General features: G+C 39.3%; 3 protein-coding genes across 5 annotated transcripts; 2 read left to right on the forward strand and 1 right to left on the reverse strand.

Moving 5' to 3' along the window:
• Window positions 1-1,262: 1,262 nt before the first annotated feature.
• Window positions 1,263-2,861, reverse strand: itpa (inosine triphosphatase (nucleoside triphosphate pyrophosphatase)). Its single transcript, XM_020918914.2, has 9 exons — window positions 2,744-2,861; window positions 2,532-2,661; window positions 2,325-2,382; window positions 2,172-2,236; window positions 2,033-2,106; window positions 1,934-1,965; window positions 1,754-1,866; window positions 1,586-1,662; window positions 1,263-1,435 (listed from the first exon to the last, which is right to left on the reverse strand). The coding sequence occupies exons 2-9, from the start codon at window positions 2,592-2,594 to the stop codon at window positions 1,303-1,305; spliced, it is 615 nt and encodes a 204-aa protein (XP_020774573.1). The 5' UTR covers window positions 2,595-2,661; window positions 2,744-2,861; the 3' UTR covers window positions 1,263-1,302.
• mettl13 (methyltransferase 13, eEF1A lysine and N-terminal methyltransferase) lies at window positions 2,837-6,521 on the forward strand. The gene is given in 10 exon segments (XM_020918915.2): window positions 2,837-3,093; window positions 3,246-3,518; window positions 4,122-4,269; window positions 4,272-4,589; window positions 4,676-4,875; window positions 4,973-5,162; window positions 5,259-5,420; window positions 5,502-5,705; window positions 5,803-5,931; window positions 6,113-6,521. Coding segments are annotated over 10 exon segments (2,070 nt in total). The 5' UTR covers window positions 2,837-2,940; the 3' UTR covers window positions 6,406-6,521.
• A 138-nt stretch (window positions 6,522-6,659) lies between these two features.
• On the forward strand, window positions 6,660-23,687 carry dnm3a (dynamin 3a). 3 transcript variants are annotated; one of them, XM_055164566.1, is made up of 21 exons: window positions 7,497-7,858; window positions 7,932-8,159; window positions 8,366-8,439; window positions 8,620-8,769; window positions 8,876-9,079; window positions 9,227-9,325; window positions 10,140-10,300; window positions 10,378-10,520; window positions 10,601-10,736; window positions 10,800-11,006; window positions 11,070-11,156; window positions 11,231-11,301; window positions 11,375-11,429; window positions 11,739-11,765; window positions 12,191-12,304; window positions 17,688-17,797; window positions 20,069-20,180; window positions 21,033-21,182; window positions 21,774-21,997; window positions 22,383-22,535; window positions 23,213-23,687. In XM_055164566.1, exons 5-21 carry the CDS (start codon window positions 8,965-8,967, stop codon window positions 23,247-23,249), a joined length of 2,001 nt encoding a protein of 666 aa, XP_055020541.1. In that variant the 5' UTR covers window positions 7,497-7,858; window positions 7,932-8,159; window positions 8,366-8,439; window positions 8,620-8,769; window positions 8,876-8,964; the 3' UTR covers window positions 23,250-23,687. The 3 variants fall into 3 exon arrangements, with proteins under 3 accessions (XP_020774551.1, XP_055020541.1, XP_055020540.1); XM_020918892.2 differs by lacking the exons at window positions 7,497-7,858; window positions 7,932-8,159 and adding an exon at window positions 6,660-7,484; XM_055164565.1 differs by having other exon boundaries at window positions 7,932-8,439.
• The last annotated feature ends 258 nt before the right edge of the window (window positions 23,688-23,945 follow it).

Below are 23,945 nucleotides of genomic sequence, written 5' to 3' on the forward strand. Positions count from 1 at the left end.
CTGATTACAAAAATCTAATTTTGCAGTTTGAATGTCATTTAAATAATCTCAAAGATCCGGAGATCAGGCGATAATCAGATTTTGGTGTGCATATAAATAAAGCCAATGACTCAATAAACAAACCTTTTGTTTACATATCCTGCTATTGGAAATACAGGATTACTACATATTCTGACACATCAGGTGATATATCATACATAAATAGAATTTACACATGTTTGTTGGCTTTTTTAATATGATTAATATGATGTGGCATAATTATAAAATAACTACATTCATTTAAAAACAATTTAAATTTATTTTCCACTACTGTCCTTGATCTTCAAGCATCTGAAAAAGGTTTGCACATCACAGAGGAAGCAGCTTCATGGGCCCCATTCAAAAATCTTTGTTGACTTTAATACACAGAGGTAAAAAAGAATAACAGTGCGTGCTGTCATAGCAATCAATCCGACCCCACAATGTCTTTGAGATCTGCACACAATGGTGTTCTGATTTTACTTTATAGTATAGTTTGAGTTGCGTGTTGTGGCAGCACTATGTGGTTATACATTTATAACAGTGGTAGTTTAAGTTGTCAGTAGTCATGGCAGCAGAAGCAGCAGCAGGTATATAAGAATAGAGAACTATTTATTATCTATCAATCTTGTAAAATATTATTAATGTAGTTCCTTCTCATCCCCTGCAATTGAGACACAAAATACAATGTTCAATGCAAGGCAAAGCTAAGTGCTGATGACTTGTATGTCCTGTTCTGTCTGTGGTTTCTGTAAATTGTTGGAACTTTCTAGTGTCAGTCAGATGCAACATTTTCTGTCCATCTGGGAGCCATCCGTCACAGGTGTATGCATAGTTCCTGCTTAGAGACTTCCAGCTCCCGGGTCATTTATTACCCACACTTCCCTGTTGTCAGTGGTGTGTAGTGCTGAACATCCTTATCCTCCCCCTCTTTGGACTGTTGCCTCTCTTCTGCTGCCAGATCCTGAATCTTGTGTCCAAGCCACAGGTCATCTGCTGCTCTCATCAGTGCCTTTTTAATTTTATGGTCCTTTTCCATTCTATCTTTGTTAACTCTGGGGAGCCAAATCTTTAAAGAATGGGACCAAGAATTTCACTCCTGAGTATTAAAAACTATTTGTGTTTCTTCTAGGTGGAATATTTAACATCCAACTTGAGGGTCAGAAAAACAAGTTGGGATACATAAAAAATAAGTACATGCAAACAAGATTTTTCAGCAAACAAAACAAGAGTCCACAAGTCAGTTAACTTAAAAACACTTTTTTTTTTTATAAAAAAAAAAAATTAAGCCTCATCCTTTTTCTTCTTAGACATAGGAGAGCTATTGTTCACCTCAGCAAAATGGTCCGACATGGCAGCCAGTGCCCTGTAGCGGTGGGAAATTGTATTCTTGATTTCTTTTGGCAATTCAGCGTATCTGCAACAATCGATGTCTGTCAGTATTTATAGAAAATAATCTTGGGACATTTGGAGCAAAGCTGGACACAGAAGCCATAGTGTAGAATTGTGTTACACTATGATGACCTCTAGTGGTTATACAATTATTAGCAAGAAAAAATATGCTCACGTTTTATCATATCCCTCCGGCTGGAAACAAGGATCCCATCCAAAATCTCGGGGACCTCTGGGTTCCACAATGTGTCCCTTGTTAGATTATAAAGTATAAGTGGATGTATATGAGGGGGCTTAGGGACAAACTCATAACAAAAAGATTCAGAGAAAGGCAGACAATCACCTCTGTGATTCCTCTGAAGAGCTGCACCTCTTCATCTTTTCCAGCACAGAAAGCAAAAGTGCACAGAGCCCATGCAGACTTATCATCAAACCCAGCAAGAAGTTTGTACAAGCCTAACATAAAACACAATAAATCAATAGTTATGTTAGATTATGTATGCTATGATGAAAAATTATTTACCTTCAGGCTTAAGCTTATCCAGAAACCATTTTCTGGAAGCAGATAACACCATTAGTATATAGTCACACAAACTGTGCATGGACTGAGAATTACACTGACATGTAAGGGCCTGGGAGTCCTCCCAGAGCTCGAAAACACAGGCAAGTGTCCTCCACTATTACAGGTCCATCGATCTGAAGAAAATACAGTTATCAAATTAAATACATACAGGTAAATGTTGCAATAGCACAATCCTTACCTGTCGCACTGCTTCCTTGCACTTTTGAATAGAAATTTCATCTGGTTCTCCTTGATATTCAGGTACTTGAATGACGTTATACATTTAGTTAATCACATAAATGAAAATTAAAGCATTTTAAGGAAGAGAGATTAAATAAGTTTTCAAACTTACGATCAATCTTCTTTGAAATTAATTTGTAAGGAAATTTACTTCCAAGAATCTGAACAACCTGAAAATCCAGAAACAAGATAAATGTGTACACTCATATTGGACAACTGTATCACAGCACTCTAAACAACGCTTTCCTAAATGAAACCATATGCAGTTGGAACAAAAGGCGTGAAGGGCTGATTTGTGCGATTGTTATTTTTGAGTTACCTCTTCGAGTTTCTTGGCATTTCCAGTCACGAACACCACAGATCTTCCTGCAGGCACAGCCATGATGCCAGAGCTCACCCGGAGGACTTGAGGCGACGGACCAAAACACGTGCACACTGCTCACTACTGTCTGCAAAAAATAAATAAATAAAAAATAAATCTAAAGTCCACCTTAAGCAGACAGAAGTTACTTACAAAAATTATTGACTTACCTTACTGGTTATAAAACAAGTACACATATAAACGATCACAGAATATAAGAACTGGACGCTCCGCCTTCCACTGAAATCGTCCAATCGGTGAACAGTACAGTCCCAAATTATGTCCGGGTTAAAGCTGACATGTGGGAAAGTATGGATACTTCCATGAGTTAAATAGATATTTGGCGTTATTGCATTTGAAAAGTACAATGAGCTTGCTTCCTCGCACCGCGGGCGAGTTCAGTTCAGCTGAATACTGGGAAAGGTTTTTCAAGAAGCGTGGAGAGAAGGCGTTTGAGTGGTATGGAGATTACAACAAACTGTGCGGAGTCCTCCACAAATACATCAAAGTGAAAGATAAGGTACGTTGTTTTTCTTTTAAATTTAAACTTTGCATTTACATTACATTTAGACGCTCCAGTACAATAATCTGTTAAGACCATGTGTCAGTTCTATTATATCCAGACCAACATCACATTACTGTTATCATTGACCTCTTTGTATTTGTCCGCAGGTGCTGGTGGTTGGATGTGGAAATTCGGAGCTGAGTGAACAGATGTATGATGTTGGCTACAAACACCTAATCAACATTGACATCAGTGAGACAGTAATAAACCATATGAACCAAAGAAATGCTGGGCACAGACCTGACCTGAGCTTCCAGCAGATTGACGCAACCAAAACACCCTTTGAGGATGGCAGTTTTCAGGCTGTTTTAGACAAGGGCACCCTAGATGCCATGGCATCAGAGGAAGAGGGAGCACTGGCTTCAAGTATGCTTACAGAGGTAATGTATGGATACGTGCAGGATGTAAAGGTGCACTACATATCTTTTCTGATGCAAGCTTCACCACCTGCTTTTCTCCAAGGAGATAATATTGCTTTGCCTGAAATTTTCCACAATATGACATGCATTAAACATATCAGTTTTGCGTTTATTAAATTACAGATCTTTTTATTGCTAAAACAAAACTATATTGAAACCACTGTTACTGTCAGTCAGGTTACCTCTCCACAGATCTGACACATAACTTGGCCTGGTTGCTGCCCCTGCTTGTTTTCCTCGAGATAGATAAGTTTACTGTGGAACATGATGGACAAAGTAATATTGCCAGCGAGACAAGCAGGTGTGGATCCTCCACCAGAGAAGTTAACATAGTACACCTTTACTATATTCTCCCACATTTCCCTTTCTTTCACTGTCTCAGTATGGAAAATCTGTGAAACATTTGTTGGAAAATCTGGAAATTATCTGAGCCATTTAATTATATAGCATTTGCATGTTCTGGTTGCATGTTGAAAAGTGTACTGCAGTCTTTGGTTAATTTTAAAAACCTATACAATATCTGACATTATTGATACAGTTAAAGGCACTTTTTTTTTTCTACAGATGAGTCGAGTGCTGAGTTTTGGGGGCAGATATGTCTGTATCACATTGGCCCAGGAGAGTGTCATAAAGTTAGCTGTAGAGCACTTTGTTTCGCTCGGCTGGGCTGTGAGACTCCACTGTCTGCAGAATGCCACTGACAGCCAAGAGGACTCTTTGCTTTGCCTGTGTTTGTCCTGATCTGCACCAAGTTTCGTCAACCAATGCCTACGCCCATTCTAGAGATGTGTCTTGGGGAGGATGGTGCACCGACTCGCTTCACTCAGGTTTCAGAGCTCCTGTCGACTGTGAGAGAACATCAGGCCTATTCTGTGCTGAGGAAAAGGCTTCGTACAGGCACAGACGTCAGTTCAAACGTCTCACTCACTCTTTGCCACGTAAAGACAGGCCTTCCCAGATATACTCTTACTGTTCAGGACTCTGCTCCTGGAGCCAAAGTGCCCAAAGCCAATCACTTTGCTATTTTTATTGGTGAGTTTGTCTTTGGTGCAATACTATAATACCCTGAACACACATCCCCTTCTGTTTACTGTATCGTTCTATCTCTGTTTCCCCAGTACCACAGGGTAGTGAGACTGCTTGGCTTTATAGTTCTGCAGAAGGCCACAAACAGTTGGCAGCCAGTGCAAACTTCAGACGATTAGTAATTGTTGCAATGCACCGAAATCAAGAGTATGCCAGTATGGAGGCAGTCCAGGCTGAGCTTTCACCCATGGTAATGGACTTGGCTCCTCCTGCTATGCCCCACAACCACCAGGTAGCTTGGTGCATTATGTATATTTTAACATGATTTCTCTTTTATTATTTGTTACATTTAATTGATTGAATTGTTAAAATACATTTCCTCAATTCAGGTGCCTTTTTTGTCAGCTACTGGTGACTTGGGTTGGCGTGATGTGGTCAGCACAGGAGTCAGCAAGCTAAGTGGAGAGTATTGTGTGGAGAATGTCAGAGGAGAAGATGGAGAACTGTATCGAAGACTAGTGTTTTTATCCAATGCTGCTCTTATCCAATCAGAGAGCAAGCTTGTGTCACCAAATACAAGTATGTTGCATCAATCTATTATTTTGATTATATAGCAAAGTCCTTCTCTGTCTTATTTCTCTATTTTTCATTTATTTTTCAATTGTACAACAATAGCAGGCCACAAGAAAAAAGGCAAAAAGAAAGTCAAGCCAACAGTTCCTTCAACAGTGCCCTCCTCTTCACTGTCAGTGAACACAGGCTTTCTCTGCTGTGAACATCATAAACTAATGGTCGCGGGTCTGTCCATGCTTGGAATTGATACACAACCAAAAAATTGTATGATAATATTATCACACTCAGATTTTAGTCATATGTTTTGCATTTTTACATAGCAACTTTTCTTAATTTTTTTTTCAGCATCAGTGCTTTTGGTGGGACTTGGAGGTGGGGGCTTGCCTCAGTTTCTACGAGACTTTGTTCCCAGTGTTACAGTTGAAGTAGTTGAACTAGATCCTGCTGTGTTAGAAGTAGCAAAGGAATGGTTTGGATTCAGACCTGATGAGCACCTGACTGTAACTCTTGGAGATGGCCTTGAACGTATCACAGCTTATGAAAAGGAAGGTGAGAATTGAAGTGTAACCAAGTAAACTTTTCATTGGATCTCCGAGCTAGTAGTAAAAGGACAAGAAAATTATAACTTGTTTTTATTTTTTTGCAGGGCGCTTTTTTGATGCCATAATGTTTGATGTTGATAATAAAGATAACACAGTTGGCATGAGCTGCCCTCCTGCTTCATTTGTTGAGGTCTCAATTCTACAGAAAGTTTATAGACTGCTAACTCCAACAGGTATGATATTGTTTTAATCAAAAAAAGTCATGTTACTTAATTTGTTAGATGTTTATTTTCTATGAAAGCTAGATAGAAAATTGTTAGTAAATGCTATGTAAACCTGAAACTGATTAATAGTAAAAAAAAAAAAAAAAAAAAAAAAAGGAATAATAAACAACAAATATTCTTCTTGGTACAGGAGTCTTTATCTTGAATCTTGTGTGTCGAGACACCCTCTTGAAGAAAAGCCTACTGGAGCGATTGAAGAGCATATTTCCCACCATTATCTCTGGTGACGTTGAAGGAGAAGTCAACCAAGTACTACTGTGTCATAAAGGAGACAATCAGTCACCTGACACTACAAACATTATGGAGTCCCTAGGCCAAGCAGGCAAAAAGCTGCAGACCACACTGGTCTCTGATAAGACTGGCAGCAACCACAGTCCAAATATAGACATTTCAGAGCTAATAAAAGAGATGCAGATTGCATGAAAGTGTTTGATATCAGCATGTGTTTAATTAATATATTTGGACAGATTAAGATACATTGACTCTCAGAATGTATTTTCTCTTGTACAAAGTCAGTAAAGACAATTTTATTGATTTGATTTGCTACAGATTTACTTATCCATATTTAGTGTTTTTCAATGTCACCTCTTGCTTTGCTTTTCTGTGAGGGAATGAATGTTCTCTTTCTCTTTTGCTTAGGCCTTCCCTGGAAAACACAGGCCTTCCTCACTGCTAAAGAATGCTGGAGTGTCATTTACAGTAGTTGAATCGTAGACACATTAGTTTGTTTATAGGTCTGCTGCTAGGCCCTACCCATACAAGATGTGTGTCATTTTAAATAACTTTCTGCAACAGAGGAGGGGCTGCCTTCATGTGCGATACAAGGAACATTTATAATTGGGTTGTAACTTTGTCTGTCTTCTTCAGGAAGGGAGAGGGGAGTTGCCCACCCCAGTTTTTATGATTGTCAATGCGCATGCGCATTAAAATTCACTCCGTTAGCTGTCAATGTACACTTTCTTTTTCTTTATCAAAACTTTGAGGACAGGAGCCAATTAATGCATTCAAGATACATTTGAGGAGCTATAATTATTTTTGGAATACCACTAGAAATTCTTATATCTCTTTCTTTCGGTGTCTTATCTCCGAATGAGAAAGAGTTGGGAAACACGAAAACAGCGGACAGATTCACTCACGTTTGCGCGTTTACGACTTCTTTTTTGGCAAAAAGTTTGAATTGTATTTGTAATTGTAACTTGTGATGGATCTAAACGAGAATCGCCTGTGTTTTTGTCTCCAAAAAACCGCAATAAGCAGTTAGTAAAGTGCTATGTTATGTTAGCTGCGGTGGCGGGGTCCCGCGGTGCGGTGTAGCCCAGGTGGCTTGTTGTGATGGGTAACCGGGGGATGGAGGAGCTCATCCCGCTGGTGAACCGGCTCCAGCACGCCCTGAGCTCCGTGGGCAGCGCGGGGCAGGAATACAGCCTCCATCTGCCGCAGATAGCCGTGGTGGGGGCGCAGAGTGCGGGCAAGAGCTCCGTACTAGAAAACTTTGTCGGCAGGTAAGCCAAACCCAGTGATGCATGGATCAGTGGGTGATGGTGGACACACTCAGAAGTAGGATAAGAGGACAGAGGATCGTCCCATCCCATTACACAAAAGTGCATTGAAACTGAATTTATTCTAGGTCTACAAAATGTGTGATATGTAGTAACAATATTCATAATTTAATGTAAAATGTTTTTTATGTCAATTTAGTGAAAATGAAACGGAAAGAGAGTAAATGTCATATATGTTGCATTTTGTTAAACAAACGCGTCACAACGTGCCCCCTCATATGGGGTTCTCCTAAAAGTGTCTGTTTGACAGAGCCCAGGGCAGAAACTATCTCAACAACCTGCTGACAGGAGGCAGTGTGAAATGAATTGCTGACAAGGTCGTACACACCCACAAAAACCTGCTACTTATTTGTATTGAAACAATGTGAAAGTGATGCATTGTTTCTACAGGTCACTCACTTTATTACATATAACAAGGCTGACATCATGCAGGGACATGCGAGGAAATGGAGCTGAGCCCTGAAGCACTTTCATTTTGTCAATGAGGAATGCTGAATGAATCTTCATCTTTATTTGCCCACAGCAAAACAAAGGACTACTGTAATGATGAAAAGCAAGGACTTTGGCCACAACCATTATCTGATTTGTATTTTGGCCAACTTTAGTCTCTAGTACTGTGTATGTTTATGACTCTATTTGGAAAGAATAACACACACACACACACACATATATATATATATGATGTAACAAAGAATATGAACTTATATGTGTGATGGCATAAAATACATAAATATACACAGAAAAAGGTTCTGTTTGAGGATCTCCTAGATATCTTGCTCAGCTCTGACATTAAAACATTTGGTCACATCTCCTTTTGCTTCCAGAGACTTTCTTCCAAGGGGATCTGGAATTGTGACTCGGAGACCTTTAGTTTTACAGCTTCTCAACTCTGATACAGGTTTGTGCTAAACATTGTAAAATCTACCCCAGGAGCCACCAGATGGCAGTATGATGTTCATGTATCTGTCTTATAGTCTGTTTCCACTTACACTGTGGCTTGGAACGCCATTAAAATGATTGGCATTTATTGGTATCATGACAAATAAAACTCACTGATACTGATATTGTTCTTTTCCAGAGTATGGAGAATTTTTACATTGTAGGGGAAAGAAGTTTACTGACTTTGATGAGATTCGAGCGGAGATTGAATCTGAGACAGACAGACTCACTGGGACCAAAAAGAACATTTCCCCTGTACCCATTCATCTACAAATCCACTCTCCTCATGGTATACAAGTTACAACTGAAATTTGCAGGGTTGTGTAGTCTGTGACAGTGCAGCTGAAATAACCCCAGAATCAAATAAGCCATATTCTATGTGTGTGTTTTTGCAGTACTGGATTTAACCCTTGTGGATCTGCCTGGCATTACAAAAGTGCCTGTGGGTGATCAGCCTGCAGATATTGAGTACCTAGTACGAGACATGATCATGCAGTACATCTGCAAGGAGAACTGCCTCATTCTGGCTGTTACCCCAGCCAACACAGACCTGGCCAACTCTGATGCACTGAAACTAGCAAAAGATGTTGACCCACAAGGTATTACAAAAGTGATTTGATTAGTAGCATGTTTTCTTCTTTTTTATTGTTGAGATAGTTGGCAAAGTTATTGTCAGATTATTTGGAAATGTACAGGAACAAAAAAGACATGTTGTTTTTTCTTTCTTTTCTCATTTCTTTTCTTAGGCCAACGCACAATAGGAGTAATCACAAAGTTAGACCTCATGGATAAAGGAACTGATGCTCGGGAAATACTCGAGAACAGACTGCTTCCTTTACGCAGAGGTGAGTCCAGAGTGTTTGTGTGCAAATGCTACAGTTTACCCTTAAGTGATGTAAGAGGATTAATGCTTCTAATTATTACTTGGTTAGAGACAATAATGGAATATTACCCCTGGTAAACATTTGTCACAGTTTTGCACCAGTTTTTGAAGAAAGAAAGAAGAAGAAGAAAAAAGTTGAAAAGTGCATGAATTAATGCTGAGTTTGAGGGAGTCCATCAAAGAAAAGCATAATTCCATTCATAAACCACATGAAAATTACATTCAAATACTTTTATATGACTCAGTGTTTAGGTTACCTGCCCATGTTTAATCAGGAATTAGAAAACTAGAACACTAGATCCAATTTCATAGCAATATTATAATAAGTGAGTTTCAGTTAAATGGGTAGTCTAAGTAAGACATACTGTATATGTATAATGGAGATATTACATAAATACATTGTTTTGTATGTGTGCATGGAGAAAAGTTGGCAAACTCTTACACCCGTGATTTTATACAGACTTAGTAAAGTCCAACCAGGTGTTTCTTCACAGTACTAATGCATTAGCCATGGAAACCCACTGAAATAACTTTGAGTTGGGGACTGAAACATGAGCTATGTAGCCTAGTACAGAGTACATGCATACAGTTTATTGCTCTGTTAAATTTGAGAATGACATTATAGTACATTATACTATATTATAATTATTCAAACTATGGTCTCAGTTGATTATTTTCTACAGAACTACAGCAAATTCTATACATTTGCAGTTGTTGTCATAGCCTCTTGCTATGGGTGCTTGTCTTTATTTCCTTTGCTGCCTCTTCCTTCCCAGGTTATGTTGGGGTGGTGAACCGCAGTCAAAAGGACATTGATGGGAAAAAGGATATTAAGGCAGCTCTGCAGGCAGAGAAGAACTTTTTTCGATCTCATCCAGCCTACAGTCACATGGCTGCTAGAATGGGCACACCGTATTTGCAAAAAATGCTTAATCAGGTTGACCGATTTTATACTACAGGTTTCAAAATATAGTACATGCATGAAACATTGTGCTAATATGATTTGTTATACAGCAACTGACAAGTCATATCCGGGAGAAGCTACCAGCCTTCCGTAGTCATTTACATAGCCAGCTTTTGTCCTTGAATAGAGAGGCAGAGGAGTACAGGAAATATGTCCCTGATGACCCCACCCGGAGGACCAAGACACTACTACAGTCAGTCTACTTTGGTATACATGTTCTACTATCTTTATACAAATGCTATTATAAAACTACTATGGCTAATACATTTGCAGGCTTGTTCAACGCTTGGCTGTTGACTTTGAGAAGCTAATTGAGGGTTCAGGTGATAAAGTTGACACAGAATATTTATCTGGAGGTGCCAAGATTAACAGAATCTTCCATCAACAGTTTCCACATGAACTGGTCAAGGTATATTTTTCTATTATTGTAACATTAATTTCAGAGATTCACCAACCTTGTTCACATTTGCAGTTAGACTCGGATGAAAGGGATCTTCGCCGAGAGATCACATATGCCATCAGAAATATCCATGGAGTCAGGACAGGGCTGTTCACACCAGACCTGGCATTTGAAGCGATTGTCAAAAAACAGATCTCTAGACTGAATGAGCCTTGTATGAAGCTTGTTGATTTGGTCAGTCAAGAGCTCATGTCCACTATACACCAGTGTATCAATAAGGTAAACTAAAACACACCAGTCAATCGATTTATTGTAAGTGTAATGGTCATTCTTTTTCCTCAGCTTGCGTCTTTTCCCAAACTACGAGATGAAACTGAAAAAATTGTCAACACCGAAATACGGGAGCAAGAAAATAAATGCAGAGAACAGGTTATTTACAGTACTTGAAAATTTTATACAATTCATTATAAAATGCTTGCATCATTTCCTTCTTGTCTTTTCAGATATTGTTGCTAATTGAAGTACAGCTTGCCTACATAAATACCAAACATGAAGATTTTGTTGGTTTTACTTGGTAAGTGAAACTGCAACTTTAAGCCTGAATACTATTAAACGAAGTTACTAAAAATACTTTTCCTCTTTGTCAGTGCCCAACAGATAATAAACAATAAGAAGACTGCTGCAAATGTTGTAGGAAGTCAGGTAGGATTGATTGTTGTACATCCACGGTACTACTGATTGTTTTGAATATAGCATGCAGTTGTATTTTATCCATGGTTTAATGCTTTGCTAGTTTGCTAGCTTAATTATAATTATTAACTTGGATCTTTTTTGTATATTACCTATACTATAATATATTACATTTACCGCAGAGTGCTTTTTTATTATTATCTCAAAGAAGTTATATGTGCATAGTGTTTAAACTAGATAGTACTGTAAAGGCTACAGAAGAATAATGGTTAATGTACTACTTAAATGTAATTTTACCACCCATCTCTTACCTCTCCCCAGGGTGTGACCCCTCTCTCAAGTCTAATAGTAGGAGAAAAATCTCTTTAAGCCTACTGCCTCTCTTCCACTCTATGACACTTCCTCTGGACATATCTTTGTGCAGCACTCAAGCTAAATGGCTGTGGGTTGGCATGTCAATAATCTTACCAAATACATGCACTGGCTTTTGCAAACTACTAATCACACTTTTTCTACTCTAATGCACAATAGAATGTTTTGTGTCATGTTATATCTTCTGTTTAAACCGTTGTCTTTCTCCACACAAATGTACGCTTTTCTTTATTACATGTTCTAGATCACTGAATGTCACTGATGAGTTTTCATCATTCCATAATATCAGTAACCACTATATTGCTGCTGTTCTATTCCCTTTTATATGCACTTTTGTATGAAATCTCTTTATAATCTTTCTATTCTTGTCAGCTTACTTCCTAACCTTGATTCATGCACAGGTGATACGCAAGGGTTGGTTGACCATCAACAATATTGGCATCATGAAAGGCGGTGCAAGAGAATACTGGTTTGTCCTCACTGCAGAGAGCCTGTCCTGGTTCAGAGATGATGAGGTAAGGCATTCACAATTATTATTTATTCAAATGTCCTACTTTAGGTGTAGAAAAAACAAACAAACAGTAAAACAAACACTGCCAACTTCTCATAATATGATCATTTTATTTGTTTAATAATTTTGGATACACATTGACAATGTGTACCAATGTAACAATATAAAGTACCAAGTATGTTTCCAATTATAAAAGTACATTTTTATTTGTACAAAACCCAAACTTTAAATTGCAGTGTAATTAGTATACAAACGTGGTTTATTTTTGTATCAGTATAGAACCAGACATTGGATTAAATGAAAAATACAGAGATGATTAGCAAAAGGTTATAAATCTTTCAGGTATATGGTGGTACAGTGATGGTTGGTTGTAGTAATGTGATGTCAGTGGGGCTGCCATGTGTCTGCCTGTCTGTGCCTGCTGTACAGGAGCAGAAGGTCTGCACAGCAAGTGTAGACAGGCAGACACACCACAACAGTCTCTCTGATGTCATGAGAACAGCGCAGGGCAGGAAGTGAGCTCACAAATTTAAGCACATGGATCAAAGTATACAGATCACACCGTTCAAGTCATAGATGTTCAATGCTAGTTGATGACAATTTAGTTCAAAATAGAACATTATGTTTAAGTTTGCTAATTATGACATTACTACTTGTGTGTAGGGAATATAATATAATATATATATATAAATATATATATATATATATATATATATATATATATATATATATATATATATATATATATATATATATATATATATATATATATATAGCTTATATGGTGTAGAGCAAACATTTCTGAAGTTAGCTATCTACCTAAACACAGTAGTTGTAATGTGATAGTAGCGTTAGTACTACACTCATCTCAAAAGCATCTAAACCTTGAATTTCTGCCAGCCATGTGTTTTCTCTGCTTTTCTTGACCGCCACCTGGATTTGCAACTGAGCCCTTGTATCCCCATTCACCCCCCTCTCCTTCTCCTCTCGCATTCGTCCCGCTCTAGACTCCCCCTTTTCTTCCTCTTCTGGGAGTTCAGGCATTTGGAGCAGCTCACTCTGACACAGCTGGAGTTGCCCCAAGCCAAACACAGACACACACTCACACACAAATGCATACAAATACACAGTGGACAACGTTGTGTATACAGTATGTGATACACACAAGAAGCCTGATGTAAACAAACTGGCGTGCAAATAGTGCAGGAAAATATACGCTCAATCAGGCACATGGTCACTTCTTAGATAAACTCCTAGACTCCTTGATCACTCTGTTCCCAGACACAGCCTTTAGGCATGGATAATGTACACATACTGATACTGAGGTTTCCTATGGCTGTCTCCTCATTTTTACCATTCGGCTTACACATATACACACACTTAGCACATCTGTGATAAATAATAGACAAAGGGAGACAAGCAAATATCTTCTGACCACATCAAAGACGCACTGCAACGATACACATATGTTAGACTGCAATAGCTGGTCTGTTCACATAGACTTCAATGGTTATGATGAAGCTATGTTGCCACAAAGTTACACTGACCAAGGCTTTGCTTCCTCATCTTTCAGTTGTCACCCAGACTGCATCCAAATCATTTTTACTTTGTGTAGCATCTCTCCAGCCTTGCCCTATTCTTTCTCTTCTCTCTTTCTCTCCCTCTCCCTTTCTCTCTCTCTTTCTCTCTACCTTTTTGTGGTTGGCAGTCTCCCTGGGACCGTGCACATTCCTGGCTGGAAAATCTGAGGCTTTGTCCAAACACCAGCTTCCAAGATCTGCCCAGAGAAATCCCACATGGCTGTTTCTACACTGCAGACCTCCTCCCCCTCTCTCCCCTGTTGACCCCCCCACCCTAACCTCCTCCGCAGTCTCACACATACCCTTCTACTCGGCTCACCCCCATTGACTCGACTCTCCATCACTTTGTCAGCCACCTTAACTCCTAACAGAAAACACATCTTTAGCCTCACAAGATAAATTATATCACTACATTTTTCATTCATTTTATAAAGCAATATCAAGATATAGAGTTTAATCTCCCCAACACACTGAACAGACATGCATTCCTGTACCCTTCAGCTGCCAGAGCTCCACCAGCAAGCCCTGAAGAAAAACAGACGGCCTCTGCTTATACGCTTAATCTACATGCTCCCTTTGCATGAGTGTGCGAGAGAAAGGACTCTGAGGTATCTTAAATCCATTAGTCTACAGGAAGAGAAGACACCACTTTAGTCACACAAGCTATGATGTATTATACTCCTCGACCACCCTGGCACCCCTGGGACGACACAATACCTCATCGGTTCTAGATTCACACCCATGATCCTGAACCTCTATTATAGAGAAACATCTGCTAAATGTTAGCTTGTATAACTACGTTAAAATAACTAGCCTGTGTGACATTAAAATATAACTCTAATTTTTGTGAGTTTTGTGCACATGAACGAATCTACAAAGAACATGCTATATCACTTCGTCATACAAATTTCTTAAGATAATGTAATTTTGTGAATTGACAGCATAAGTGTGTGCACAGTTGGGAACATTTACGCCTGCCATGCAAGTAACACAAATAAAAATAAAAGCTATGGCCTGCAATACATGCACATTTTCAAAGCGTCCATAGCATTAATGTTATTGTAGGTAATTGTAGCATTTCCGTGCACAGTCTAACCAATGTGCAGACTACTGTACACCAGTAAGATCCTGAACAGGTAGTCTGAACACTGGGATGACGGAGCAGGACTTCTGATATAGCCTTGCCTTTTTCCCAACTCTGGATGCTTGCAGCTGATCTTCTTATCACAGCAGATAGGAAAGTTAAGCAAAGTTTTCCTGTGTTATTTTGGTCTATCCTGTCACAATCCTATGTCACAGCGGTCTCACATCAGGCGTCCATTTCTCCGGTCTCTTCCGGAGATGTCAGTACTTCTTCTCGGTTCTTGGTTTGCTCCATGGTACTTGTGTCCAGGCAGTATCCAGTCTTGACGTGGCATATTTACGCATTTGGTTAAGCTAGGGTTCTGGCTGTTCGCTCTGGGAAGGCATAAGGAAATAAGGGGAGTGAGGGAAGGAGAGAGAGTTTGGGAGGAACTTAGCAGCCATATATGGGTTGATGGGACCCTTGGGGAATCGACTTTAGAGTGGTCTGCAACTTTTTCTCTCTTCTCCTCCACAGTGTCTCCTGGTCTTCATGTTCTTCATACCTTCACCCATCCTCACTATAAAAAACACCTCCTTTTACCCTCATAGCCCTCCTTGTCTTAACTAACCCATCTGTACTTTCTATTTCTACATCATCATGGCACCCTATACTCTCTCGAGTCTCCTCCCCCTTATGTCTAAAGCGATCCCAGATGTTGCTGTGTGAGCGCCAATCCTGGTTTGTCATTTTTTTTCGTCCTCCATTACAGGAAGTGGGCCCCTCTGGAAAGAAGGAAAGAGGAATGAAGGGAGAAAGTCGCAGGGTTCAGGGAGTACTTGTAGGGGAAGACCAAAGCGCAACACCTTTTAGCATCCATAAACACCGACATGTATCTTGAATCTGGGATGCTGTGTATCTCAAATCCAGAGTTTCATATTCAGTGGTGACTTCCATCTGCAACCTATCCACATTGGAGCCATAACCAATTTCTGATGTGCCTTATAGTGTAAAAATCACGCGCGTATAAGAATGAAGGGGGAAGGGCCAGTGTACTTTGAGAGAAATGTTGTGTTAGAGCAAGAATCTGAGTAATGACTTTCACATGTGCGCCCGGCCTTTCTCCATTTTGTCCTCCTCGTTCCCTCCCTTCCAACTCCATACTGTCTGCTTCAACTCACGCTGCGTCCGTGCAACCTCGTCCAACTGTTCTCTGTCATTCATAAGTCTCCATGGGGACGACAGACTACAGGCCTGGGTCCCTCTAGTTAGTGGGATGTTAATAAGTCAGACTGGCGGGCTTACCCAAATGTGAACTTGAGTAAAGGGGAAAACATTCTGAAAATATCACCCGCAATAACAAGGAAAAAATTTTAAATATCACCCGCAATAACAGGTACTTAGGGTGCATAATTATGTGGGAAATAGTATTGCAATTTAAATTAGGTTTCAGTTCACAATGCTCATTTTAAACACAACCAGGAGCATTGGTGAAAACAGAAATATGAACTGTTAACCCAATACAAGATGTAGGTCTAATCTTCAGGATAAATGCATTCCATTAAAATACGTTCTGTTGTTTGCAGAACACTTTCTATTACAATTGTATCCTTTGCTGATCCTTGTGTCAATTCAAATTACAGTTCCAGTTTGATAGTGTTGTATGTCATAACCCGAACAGACAATACATCTCAAGTATTTAACAATTCTGCAGCATGTCTTTTAACCGGCACACATCGTAGAGAACACATCACACCCATTTTATCATCGTTGCAGTGGCTGGCCCCCATGTACACCTCAGACCTCATTGTTCCGCACACTCCTTCACGCGCTCTGGAGTCTGAGGGCCAGCTCCAATTTGTCATCTTGAAAACGAGACTCAAAAGCTGGGGGACCGGTCCTTTTCTGTGGTCATCCCCCCCGCACACACACACACGCATTAAGACCGCCCCTTCTATTAATGGTGGTCCTCTAACAGTTTTTCACGGATTTCATTTTCTGTTGCTAATTTTTTTATTTTTAAGCTTTTATTGTTATTTTCTTTTATTTATTTTTATGCTGTATTATCTGCAGTGTGTTAATGTATATATACCTACTCTGTGTAGCACGTTGGAGACTTAATTGGCAATGTGCTATATGAATAAAGTTGGATTGGATTGGAAATAACACTTCTTTTATTACTAACAGTACTACTATTACTACTACCAACCAATCCAGCCTCAAGACTGTGAATAGTGTATCAGTCTCTAACTTGGATACACTGAATTTCAGCATAAATCAAATTACTGCTTTTTTGGAGAAAAAACATTTTTTGGTGTGATCCAAGAAAGACAAAGCCAAAATGCAATCCTTACCTCTACAAGTACTGTTACTACTTAAAATGTACACTTGCTACTACAACAGCTAATAGCATAAAAAATGACATTTTCAGTATACTTTCTACCATTTTAATAATAGGTTATTTGTATTTGAACCTTTCCAGTAAGTGAGGAGTACTGTTCCAGACCTTCAGTGCACCCCAGTGTTTCAACACACTCGAGCGCCATAGTTCCCCATCGGCTATTCAGTTTTTGAGACAGATGCTTAAAAATATAGCTCCAGATGTACAACTATTTCAGCCTCCATGAGAAAGTTCCTACAGTGATTCTTAGTCTTATAAACACCTGTATTGGCCTTCAGTGATCTCATCATTTATTAAGAGTATTCCTGTCAACGGTTATTTTTCTGTTTTCTTTTGTTTCCAGGAGAAGGAGAAAAAGTACATGCTGCCACTGGACAATGTGAAATACAGGGATGTTGAGAAGAGTTTCATGTCCAGCAAATTAAGCTTTGCCCTCTTCAACACCGAGCTAAGGTCTGTGTGACTCAGAAAAAGGAGTGGTGGTTGGCCACTTGTGCATTGAAATTATTGGTTGCTCATGCTGGAAAAAAAGGAAGGAAACATAGATTTTGTTTATCTTTGTTTTGACCTTTGCTGTTTAACTGTGCTACAAAAATAACAATGATCACAAGGATCACTGAATTTGGCTCACTGGATTTACAAGTGTGAGACAAGGAAAGACTTAGCAGAAACCTTAGAAATACATTATTATGAGTTATAATTTATTCAAAACATACCTCTTAATCCTAAACCACTGTATTTGTCTGGGCTGCTTTGAATGTGGACTCACACATGAGTTTAGAACTACAAATCTAGAATACCATAGTGTGTTTTTTTGCAGTTGTTTTATAAACCACTTGACCATTACTATTTCAACAACTCATACTGTGTTGTCAAAAGTATTACCTCTACTATTACTACTATCAATCCAGCTATATTAGTTCTCAAAATAGTTCAATCTAAAAGTGAAAACTCTTGTATGAATGTGGATCCCATCAGTAGGAGGTGAATGATTTATTGTGATGGCCCTGGGAATGGAAATGCCAAAACGAAAAAGGATAACTACATCTACTCTTACTACTTTTACTACTTTTCTTGTGGATTGGTTTCCAGCTTGGTCTGTGCTGAACTCGCTTTGCAAGGTTTACGAGTGTGAAAGTAAGCGAGAGAGAGAGACAGAGAGAGAAAGAGAGAGAGATGCAAAGCGAGAATATCAATAAAATAAAATTAGAGTTCACACAAAGAACAGTATTACCACCAAACCCTTTTCTTTTTATGCTGTTTGGCCATAAGAAACATTAATGACTTTTTAAGCTTCTCTGCATGTACATTACACAGTATGTATGCGAGTATGTATGTTCTTGAGCCAATTTGTGTGTCTTTGTGTATAGACCGCAGCATACCGACGGCAGGCTCATTAAGCAGCTAATCAAAGCCAGAGCGCTTGGATGAGAGATGAGGCTGGTCTTGTTTGGAAAGAATTGCTCGACTCACCACAAAAGAGGGGGGAGAGGGAGAAGGAGTTAGAGGGGTTGTGAGGAGAAAGTAAGCAACAAGAGAGAGCTAGTATCAGAGCCATCGGCCAGGAATGTGTCAAAAGTCTGTCCCCCCTTTTTCCTGCACCCTGACTCTCTCCTCTCTGTTTCTCTTTCTGTATTAGCGTGTGTGTGTGTGTGGCAGACATTGCAGTGGTTTTGTCCCTGTCTGACAGTAATCAAAAACCTCAGGAAACTCTTCAAATAGAAAGCAGTTGGGGTTCTGTGCAGAATTCCCCCTGTGTGAGTTAGGGGGGAAAAAATCAAACTAAAATCTGGCCAAGAACAGAAAACAGCGTGAAAAAAGAGATTGAGGGAAAAATGGATGTGAGTCGTAAATCAAGTATATGCGTTTAATAGTCGCTCGTGTATATCCAAATAATAGGCTATGATTTCCCTGCAATAGCACTGGAGTATTGTCATTGTTGGCCAGTCGCTGTTAGCCACCACACCCTGACTTCATCCATTGTAGCCAATTATACTAACTCACAACTCTTCGACCACGTTTGTTGTTATTTTGTGATTTTTTATTTTTTTTTGCACCTATGACCACTGCTGTTGCATCTCTCTTTTCCCCACACATATTTGAGCTTAATTGCTACATCTGATGAATGTGAGGAGTGAACAACAAAAGTAGGAATGAAACAACGGAGTGATTAAAGAAAAATGTTTAACAGATGGGCCCCAGCTTCATCCAAAGCCTTTCCCTGTTTCTTACTTTGCACTCTACAAATTGTGCACTAGTTCTAAAAGCATAATATGTAGCCATTTGTAGGACTGGCTTTGCTAAACATTGCTTAATACAGTAATTGTTTTAACAAAATTGGACTCTTGAACAATTCAAATTTAAGAGCTCAGCCAACTACTAAAAAAAGTTTTCCTGATATTTTGCTTCTTTCTGTAAGATTTTGCATTGAATCTGTGTCTTCAACAATGATATGTCATGCCTAGCTAGAAAGACTTTTTAATCTTATAACTAATCAGTATGGAAAGTACATAAATGTGCATAAAATTGTAAAGCAATTTGGGCGTCTGGAAAAATCATTAAACTTTTTTGCATAATAATTTTGTGAAAAGAAAGAAAACTGACATGACATGACTGACTATTAGTTTTGATTAGATTTGCTTCAAGATTCCAGAAATGACTAGAGCTGAGCGTGACTTGACTTTATCACCAACCGTTTTTATATGAATCTCACTATTGTTGCAGGAATGTGTATAAGGACTACAGATACCTCGAGCTGGCCTGTGTTTCTCAGGAGGAGCTGGACAGCTGGAGGACTTCTCTGTTACGGGCCGGAGTCTACCCTGAGAACACCACTGTGCGTACCCTTGCACTATCATAACCCATTTAACCTCTCTATGGGCAGCAACACTAACTTAAACAGTATCCTTGTGTAGTTGACTTTTGTTCACCTTAAACCCAGGCCACCACCTCACTTTTTTACATGTTCCCTCTTTTTCTTCCCCAGTTCTTGTAAAAAAGTTAGTCCCCCACCCCTTGCATCTTGCTCTGTCGTTGGCTCTTCAGCACTGCATTCCGCACACATGATGTCACTACAATATGTGTATGTGTGTCTGTTTCTAATCAGCAGTTCCTTGTCCCTCACCCATTCCCTCTTTTTCTTTCTTTTGCCCACTCCTCCTTGACTCCCTTGAGTTCCCTCTGCTCTGCTGTATGTCTGTAAAGATCCCCTACTCTACTCTTTGACACCAGTTTATGACAAGATAATTAAAACAATGACAGATCAATGTCTTTTAAATAATTTACTCATAACATCTTTTTTTCTTTTGCCTGATTTGTCTAGGGTTGTCACAGTAATTCATCTGCTTTCTAGCTTGAGTTAATTCACACAATTTATTGGCAATGCCCTCATGCACTAATCACACTAGTACTCTTCATTTATCTGGACACAGCGTTAGTTCAAAGTATGCATAGTCGGGTCACCCTTTAAGAGAGGAACCATTAGTATAATTCCCTTTATTATCCTTAATAGACTTTGTTGAGGTTTATACAATGTTATAATGTTCAGTTCTCAAAATCAAAATCACCTGAAGTTGTGTTTTATTGCACATTTCAGTAATAATTCAGTGCTTAACGTCCAAAGTAGTCTAGCTTATACAGATAATACAGAAGCTTAAAATGACTAAGGATGAAACTTTGTCTTTTACAGGGGAATGGGACCCCAGAAAACTTCACAGACCCCCAGCTGGAGCGCCAGGTGGAAACCATACGCAACCTTGTCGACTCCTACATGAACATCATCTACAAAACCATCAGGGACCTAATGCCCAAGACTGTTATGCACCTCATAATCAACAGTGTAAGACATTCTTGACTTTGTAAAAATCCTTTCTTCTTTCTTTTTTTTCTTTCTGGACTTACCACAGCAAAATGTCCAACACCTAGATTGCATATTCAATCAGTGTAGGTTTTATGCCACACTGGATATAGAACTTTTGTACTAAGACTATTGTGTAAGGTTATAGGATAAATTATAAATATACCGCTGATTAATAGTCCATTTTGCAACCATACAGTTGTGAAAGAGTAGTGCAAGCCTTTCCTTTGGGTAACTTTTTAATGTACAGTGCCCCTACCAATTTGACCCAAGCATACCATGCCCATGGAAAAGAGGCTACACATTTGCATAGTGTTTTGGAAGAAATTGCAACTCTCTTATGGTTGGACTATTAACACTGCTTCTACTCTTACTAGCTAATTCATATTCCTTATATATTTGGCAACCTTTATACATTTTGCCTGATCAAATAATAAAAGCCAGACCAATAAAGTACAATTTTATCACTCTTAAGAGTTAAGTGCTGGTCCTAAATCAGAAGAAGGTGTAGTTTTACATGATTTCTGTACATGTTAAAATTGTCACAGCTGTTTATAATCCCCCTCTATGCAGGTTAAGGAGTTCATCAGCTCGGAGCTCCTGGCCCAGCTCTATGCTTTGGGAGAAAGCTCCTCTCTGATGGATGAGTCACCAGAGCAGCAGCAGCATCGAGAAGACGTGCTGAGAAAACACACTGCCCTGAAGGAGGCGCTGTCTGTGATCGGAGAGATATCCACAGCTACCTGCACCACCCCACTGCCCCCACCTGTAGACTCATCCTGGGTACTTCCACGCAGGTACTGTGTGTGTGTCGAACTAGAAAAAAGTCATCTGCATTTCAAACATAACTTGCGTCATTTTATTTGCAAACAAAGATGCTAGTAATACAGAGATTCAAAAAATACTAAATAAATTGAATAAATCTACTGTAGAGTAACCGTATGTCTTAAAAGTAGCAGTGTAGTTCCTGATTTTGATATTTATTCAGGTGTAAAATTTGACACTAATATAAACCGGCATTCATGATTAAGCGCTCCATCCCATTATAAAAATTTTTTGATTGCTTTAAATGTTAACACGTTTTTGTGTAAGGGTATGCATTTACCTTTTTTGTGCTTATTGTGTTTCAATCACTTTTACTCCACTGCATTAGTTGTACTCATTGTTATTTTCATGTCTCAGTCCAAATCATCATAGAAGAAAGAGTAGGTCTGCTTCCCGTACTCCTGCTTCCCGTACTCCTGCCCCTGTCCCACCAGCACCAGCACCCGTAAATGAAGATGAGGATAGTCACCATAACCGTCAACAGCACCGCAGGACTCGCTGTGTGCCTAAGTATGTTTGAAACAACCAAATAATATTGTTACTTCAAGTCTGTCTTTAAAAATGCCAAAAAGATCTATGCAATCTTTTACAGTCAACCAATGCACAAACCCAATGGTAGAATAAGCTGTTATTTGAGATGGGTGGGGGTCTGCTGGAAAATGTGTTTCTCATAGACTTGTTCCCATCAGCCTCAGGAGTCAGAACTTCTCTCTGTGCAGCTTTCGTTTGGAGTCAGCCAGAGACAACAGACTGAGCACTCTGTCAAGTTTTCATCCGTCTCTGTCCCTTACACATTCTCTCACTCTCTCCCTGTCTCTCTCTGTCTCTGTCTCTCTCTCTCTTTCTCTACCTTGTCTTCTGTTCCAAGGATCAGTTTGTTTTATTGCCCTCTCTCCCTCTACACGTTTCTTTCTTTTACTGGTTCCTCTCCAGTTTTTGGCCCGTGTCTCCCTCTCTCTCCTTGCCTCATTTCCTTTGTGCTCTCCAATGGTTCTTTAGGTTCTTTCCCAAATATTATTCCCCATTCCTGAGCATTTCCATCCACATCTATACTGGCTTATACCCTATGGTAACACATCAAATGGCCCTTTGTAGACTCAATAACAAACAATATATACCTGGAACATTTATGCCAAATTGACTTACTTCATTTATAGTGGTGACATCTAATCTTGTTATCTTTGTAGGAGGCAACCCCCTGCTGTCCCCAAACTCAAATTGTGAGTTTCCTGTGATGTGCTGAGTTGCTGTTGAAATTCAAAGATACCCATGGCCTGATGTCTAACCCAGCTGATGCATGATGCTGAGCTGTGTCCTGTGGGAGCTGCTGTCTGCAAAATTCACTGTGCCTCTTGTCTGTTTTATGTATACCATCAATAGCTATAAATACTGGATTATACTTATCTCTAAGCAGAATGTCTTCAGTTAAGATTGTTTATATTTTATCTATGCAATGTAATTTGTTTCTACAATACAGACTTTTCACTATGTAGCCTATATATAAAACAGCATATAAGCACTACCTTTTTATGCCATATGTGTGCAGTTCTCGTTTTGTTACAATAAGAGAGAGGTCCTGTTCAGTATGAAAATGCCATAACATTTAATGTGAACAGAAATGTCATTCTGTATTTTTCAATAAACTGTTTATGTTGATTGTGACTGATTTAGTTGAAAATTTAAAGGAATAATGAAACTATTCTTTAGTGCGCTCTACTCGGCGTCACGTTCGGTTTGGTTGTTGCTCCAATGTAATGTTTTTCATGGATATTCTGAAATCTCGTTTTTTCTAAGCGCGACTGAACTTTGTTAGTTAAGCTTTTGCGTAGTTTGTTCGGCAAACATTACAAATGGCGCCACCATCCGACCCAAAATGGACATCGAAACGTGCCTCATGTCTTGCAGATGCTAAACAACGGG

This window comes from Boleophthalmus pectinirostris, unplaced genomic scaffold (genome assembly GCF_026225935.1).
Source record: "Boleophthalmus pectinirostris isolate CB_2022bp ecotype Guang Dong unplaced genomic scaffold, ASM2622593v1 HiC_scaffold_7, whole genome shotgun sequence".
Taxonomy (NCBI): domain Eukaryota; kingdom Metazoa; phylum Chordata; class Actinopteri; order Gobiiformes; family Gobiidae; genus Boleophthalmus; species Boleophthalmus pectinirostris.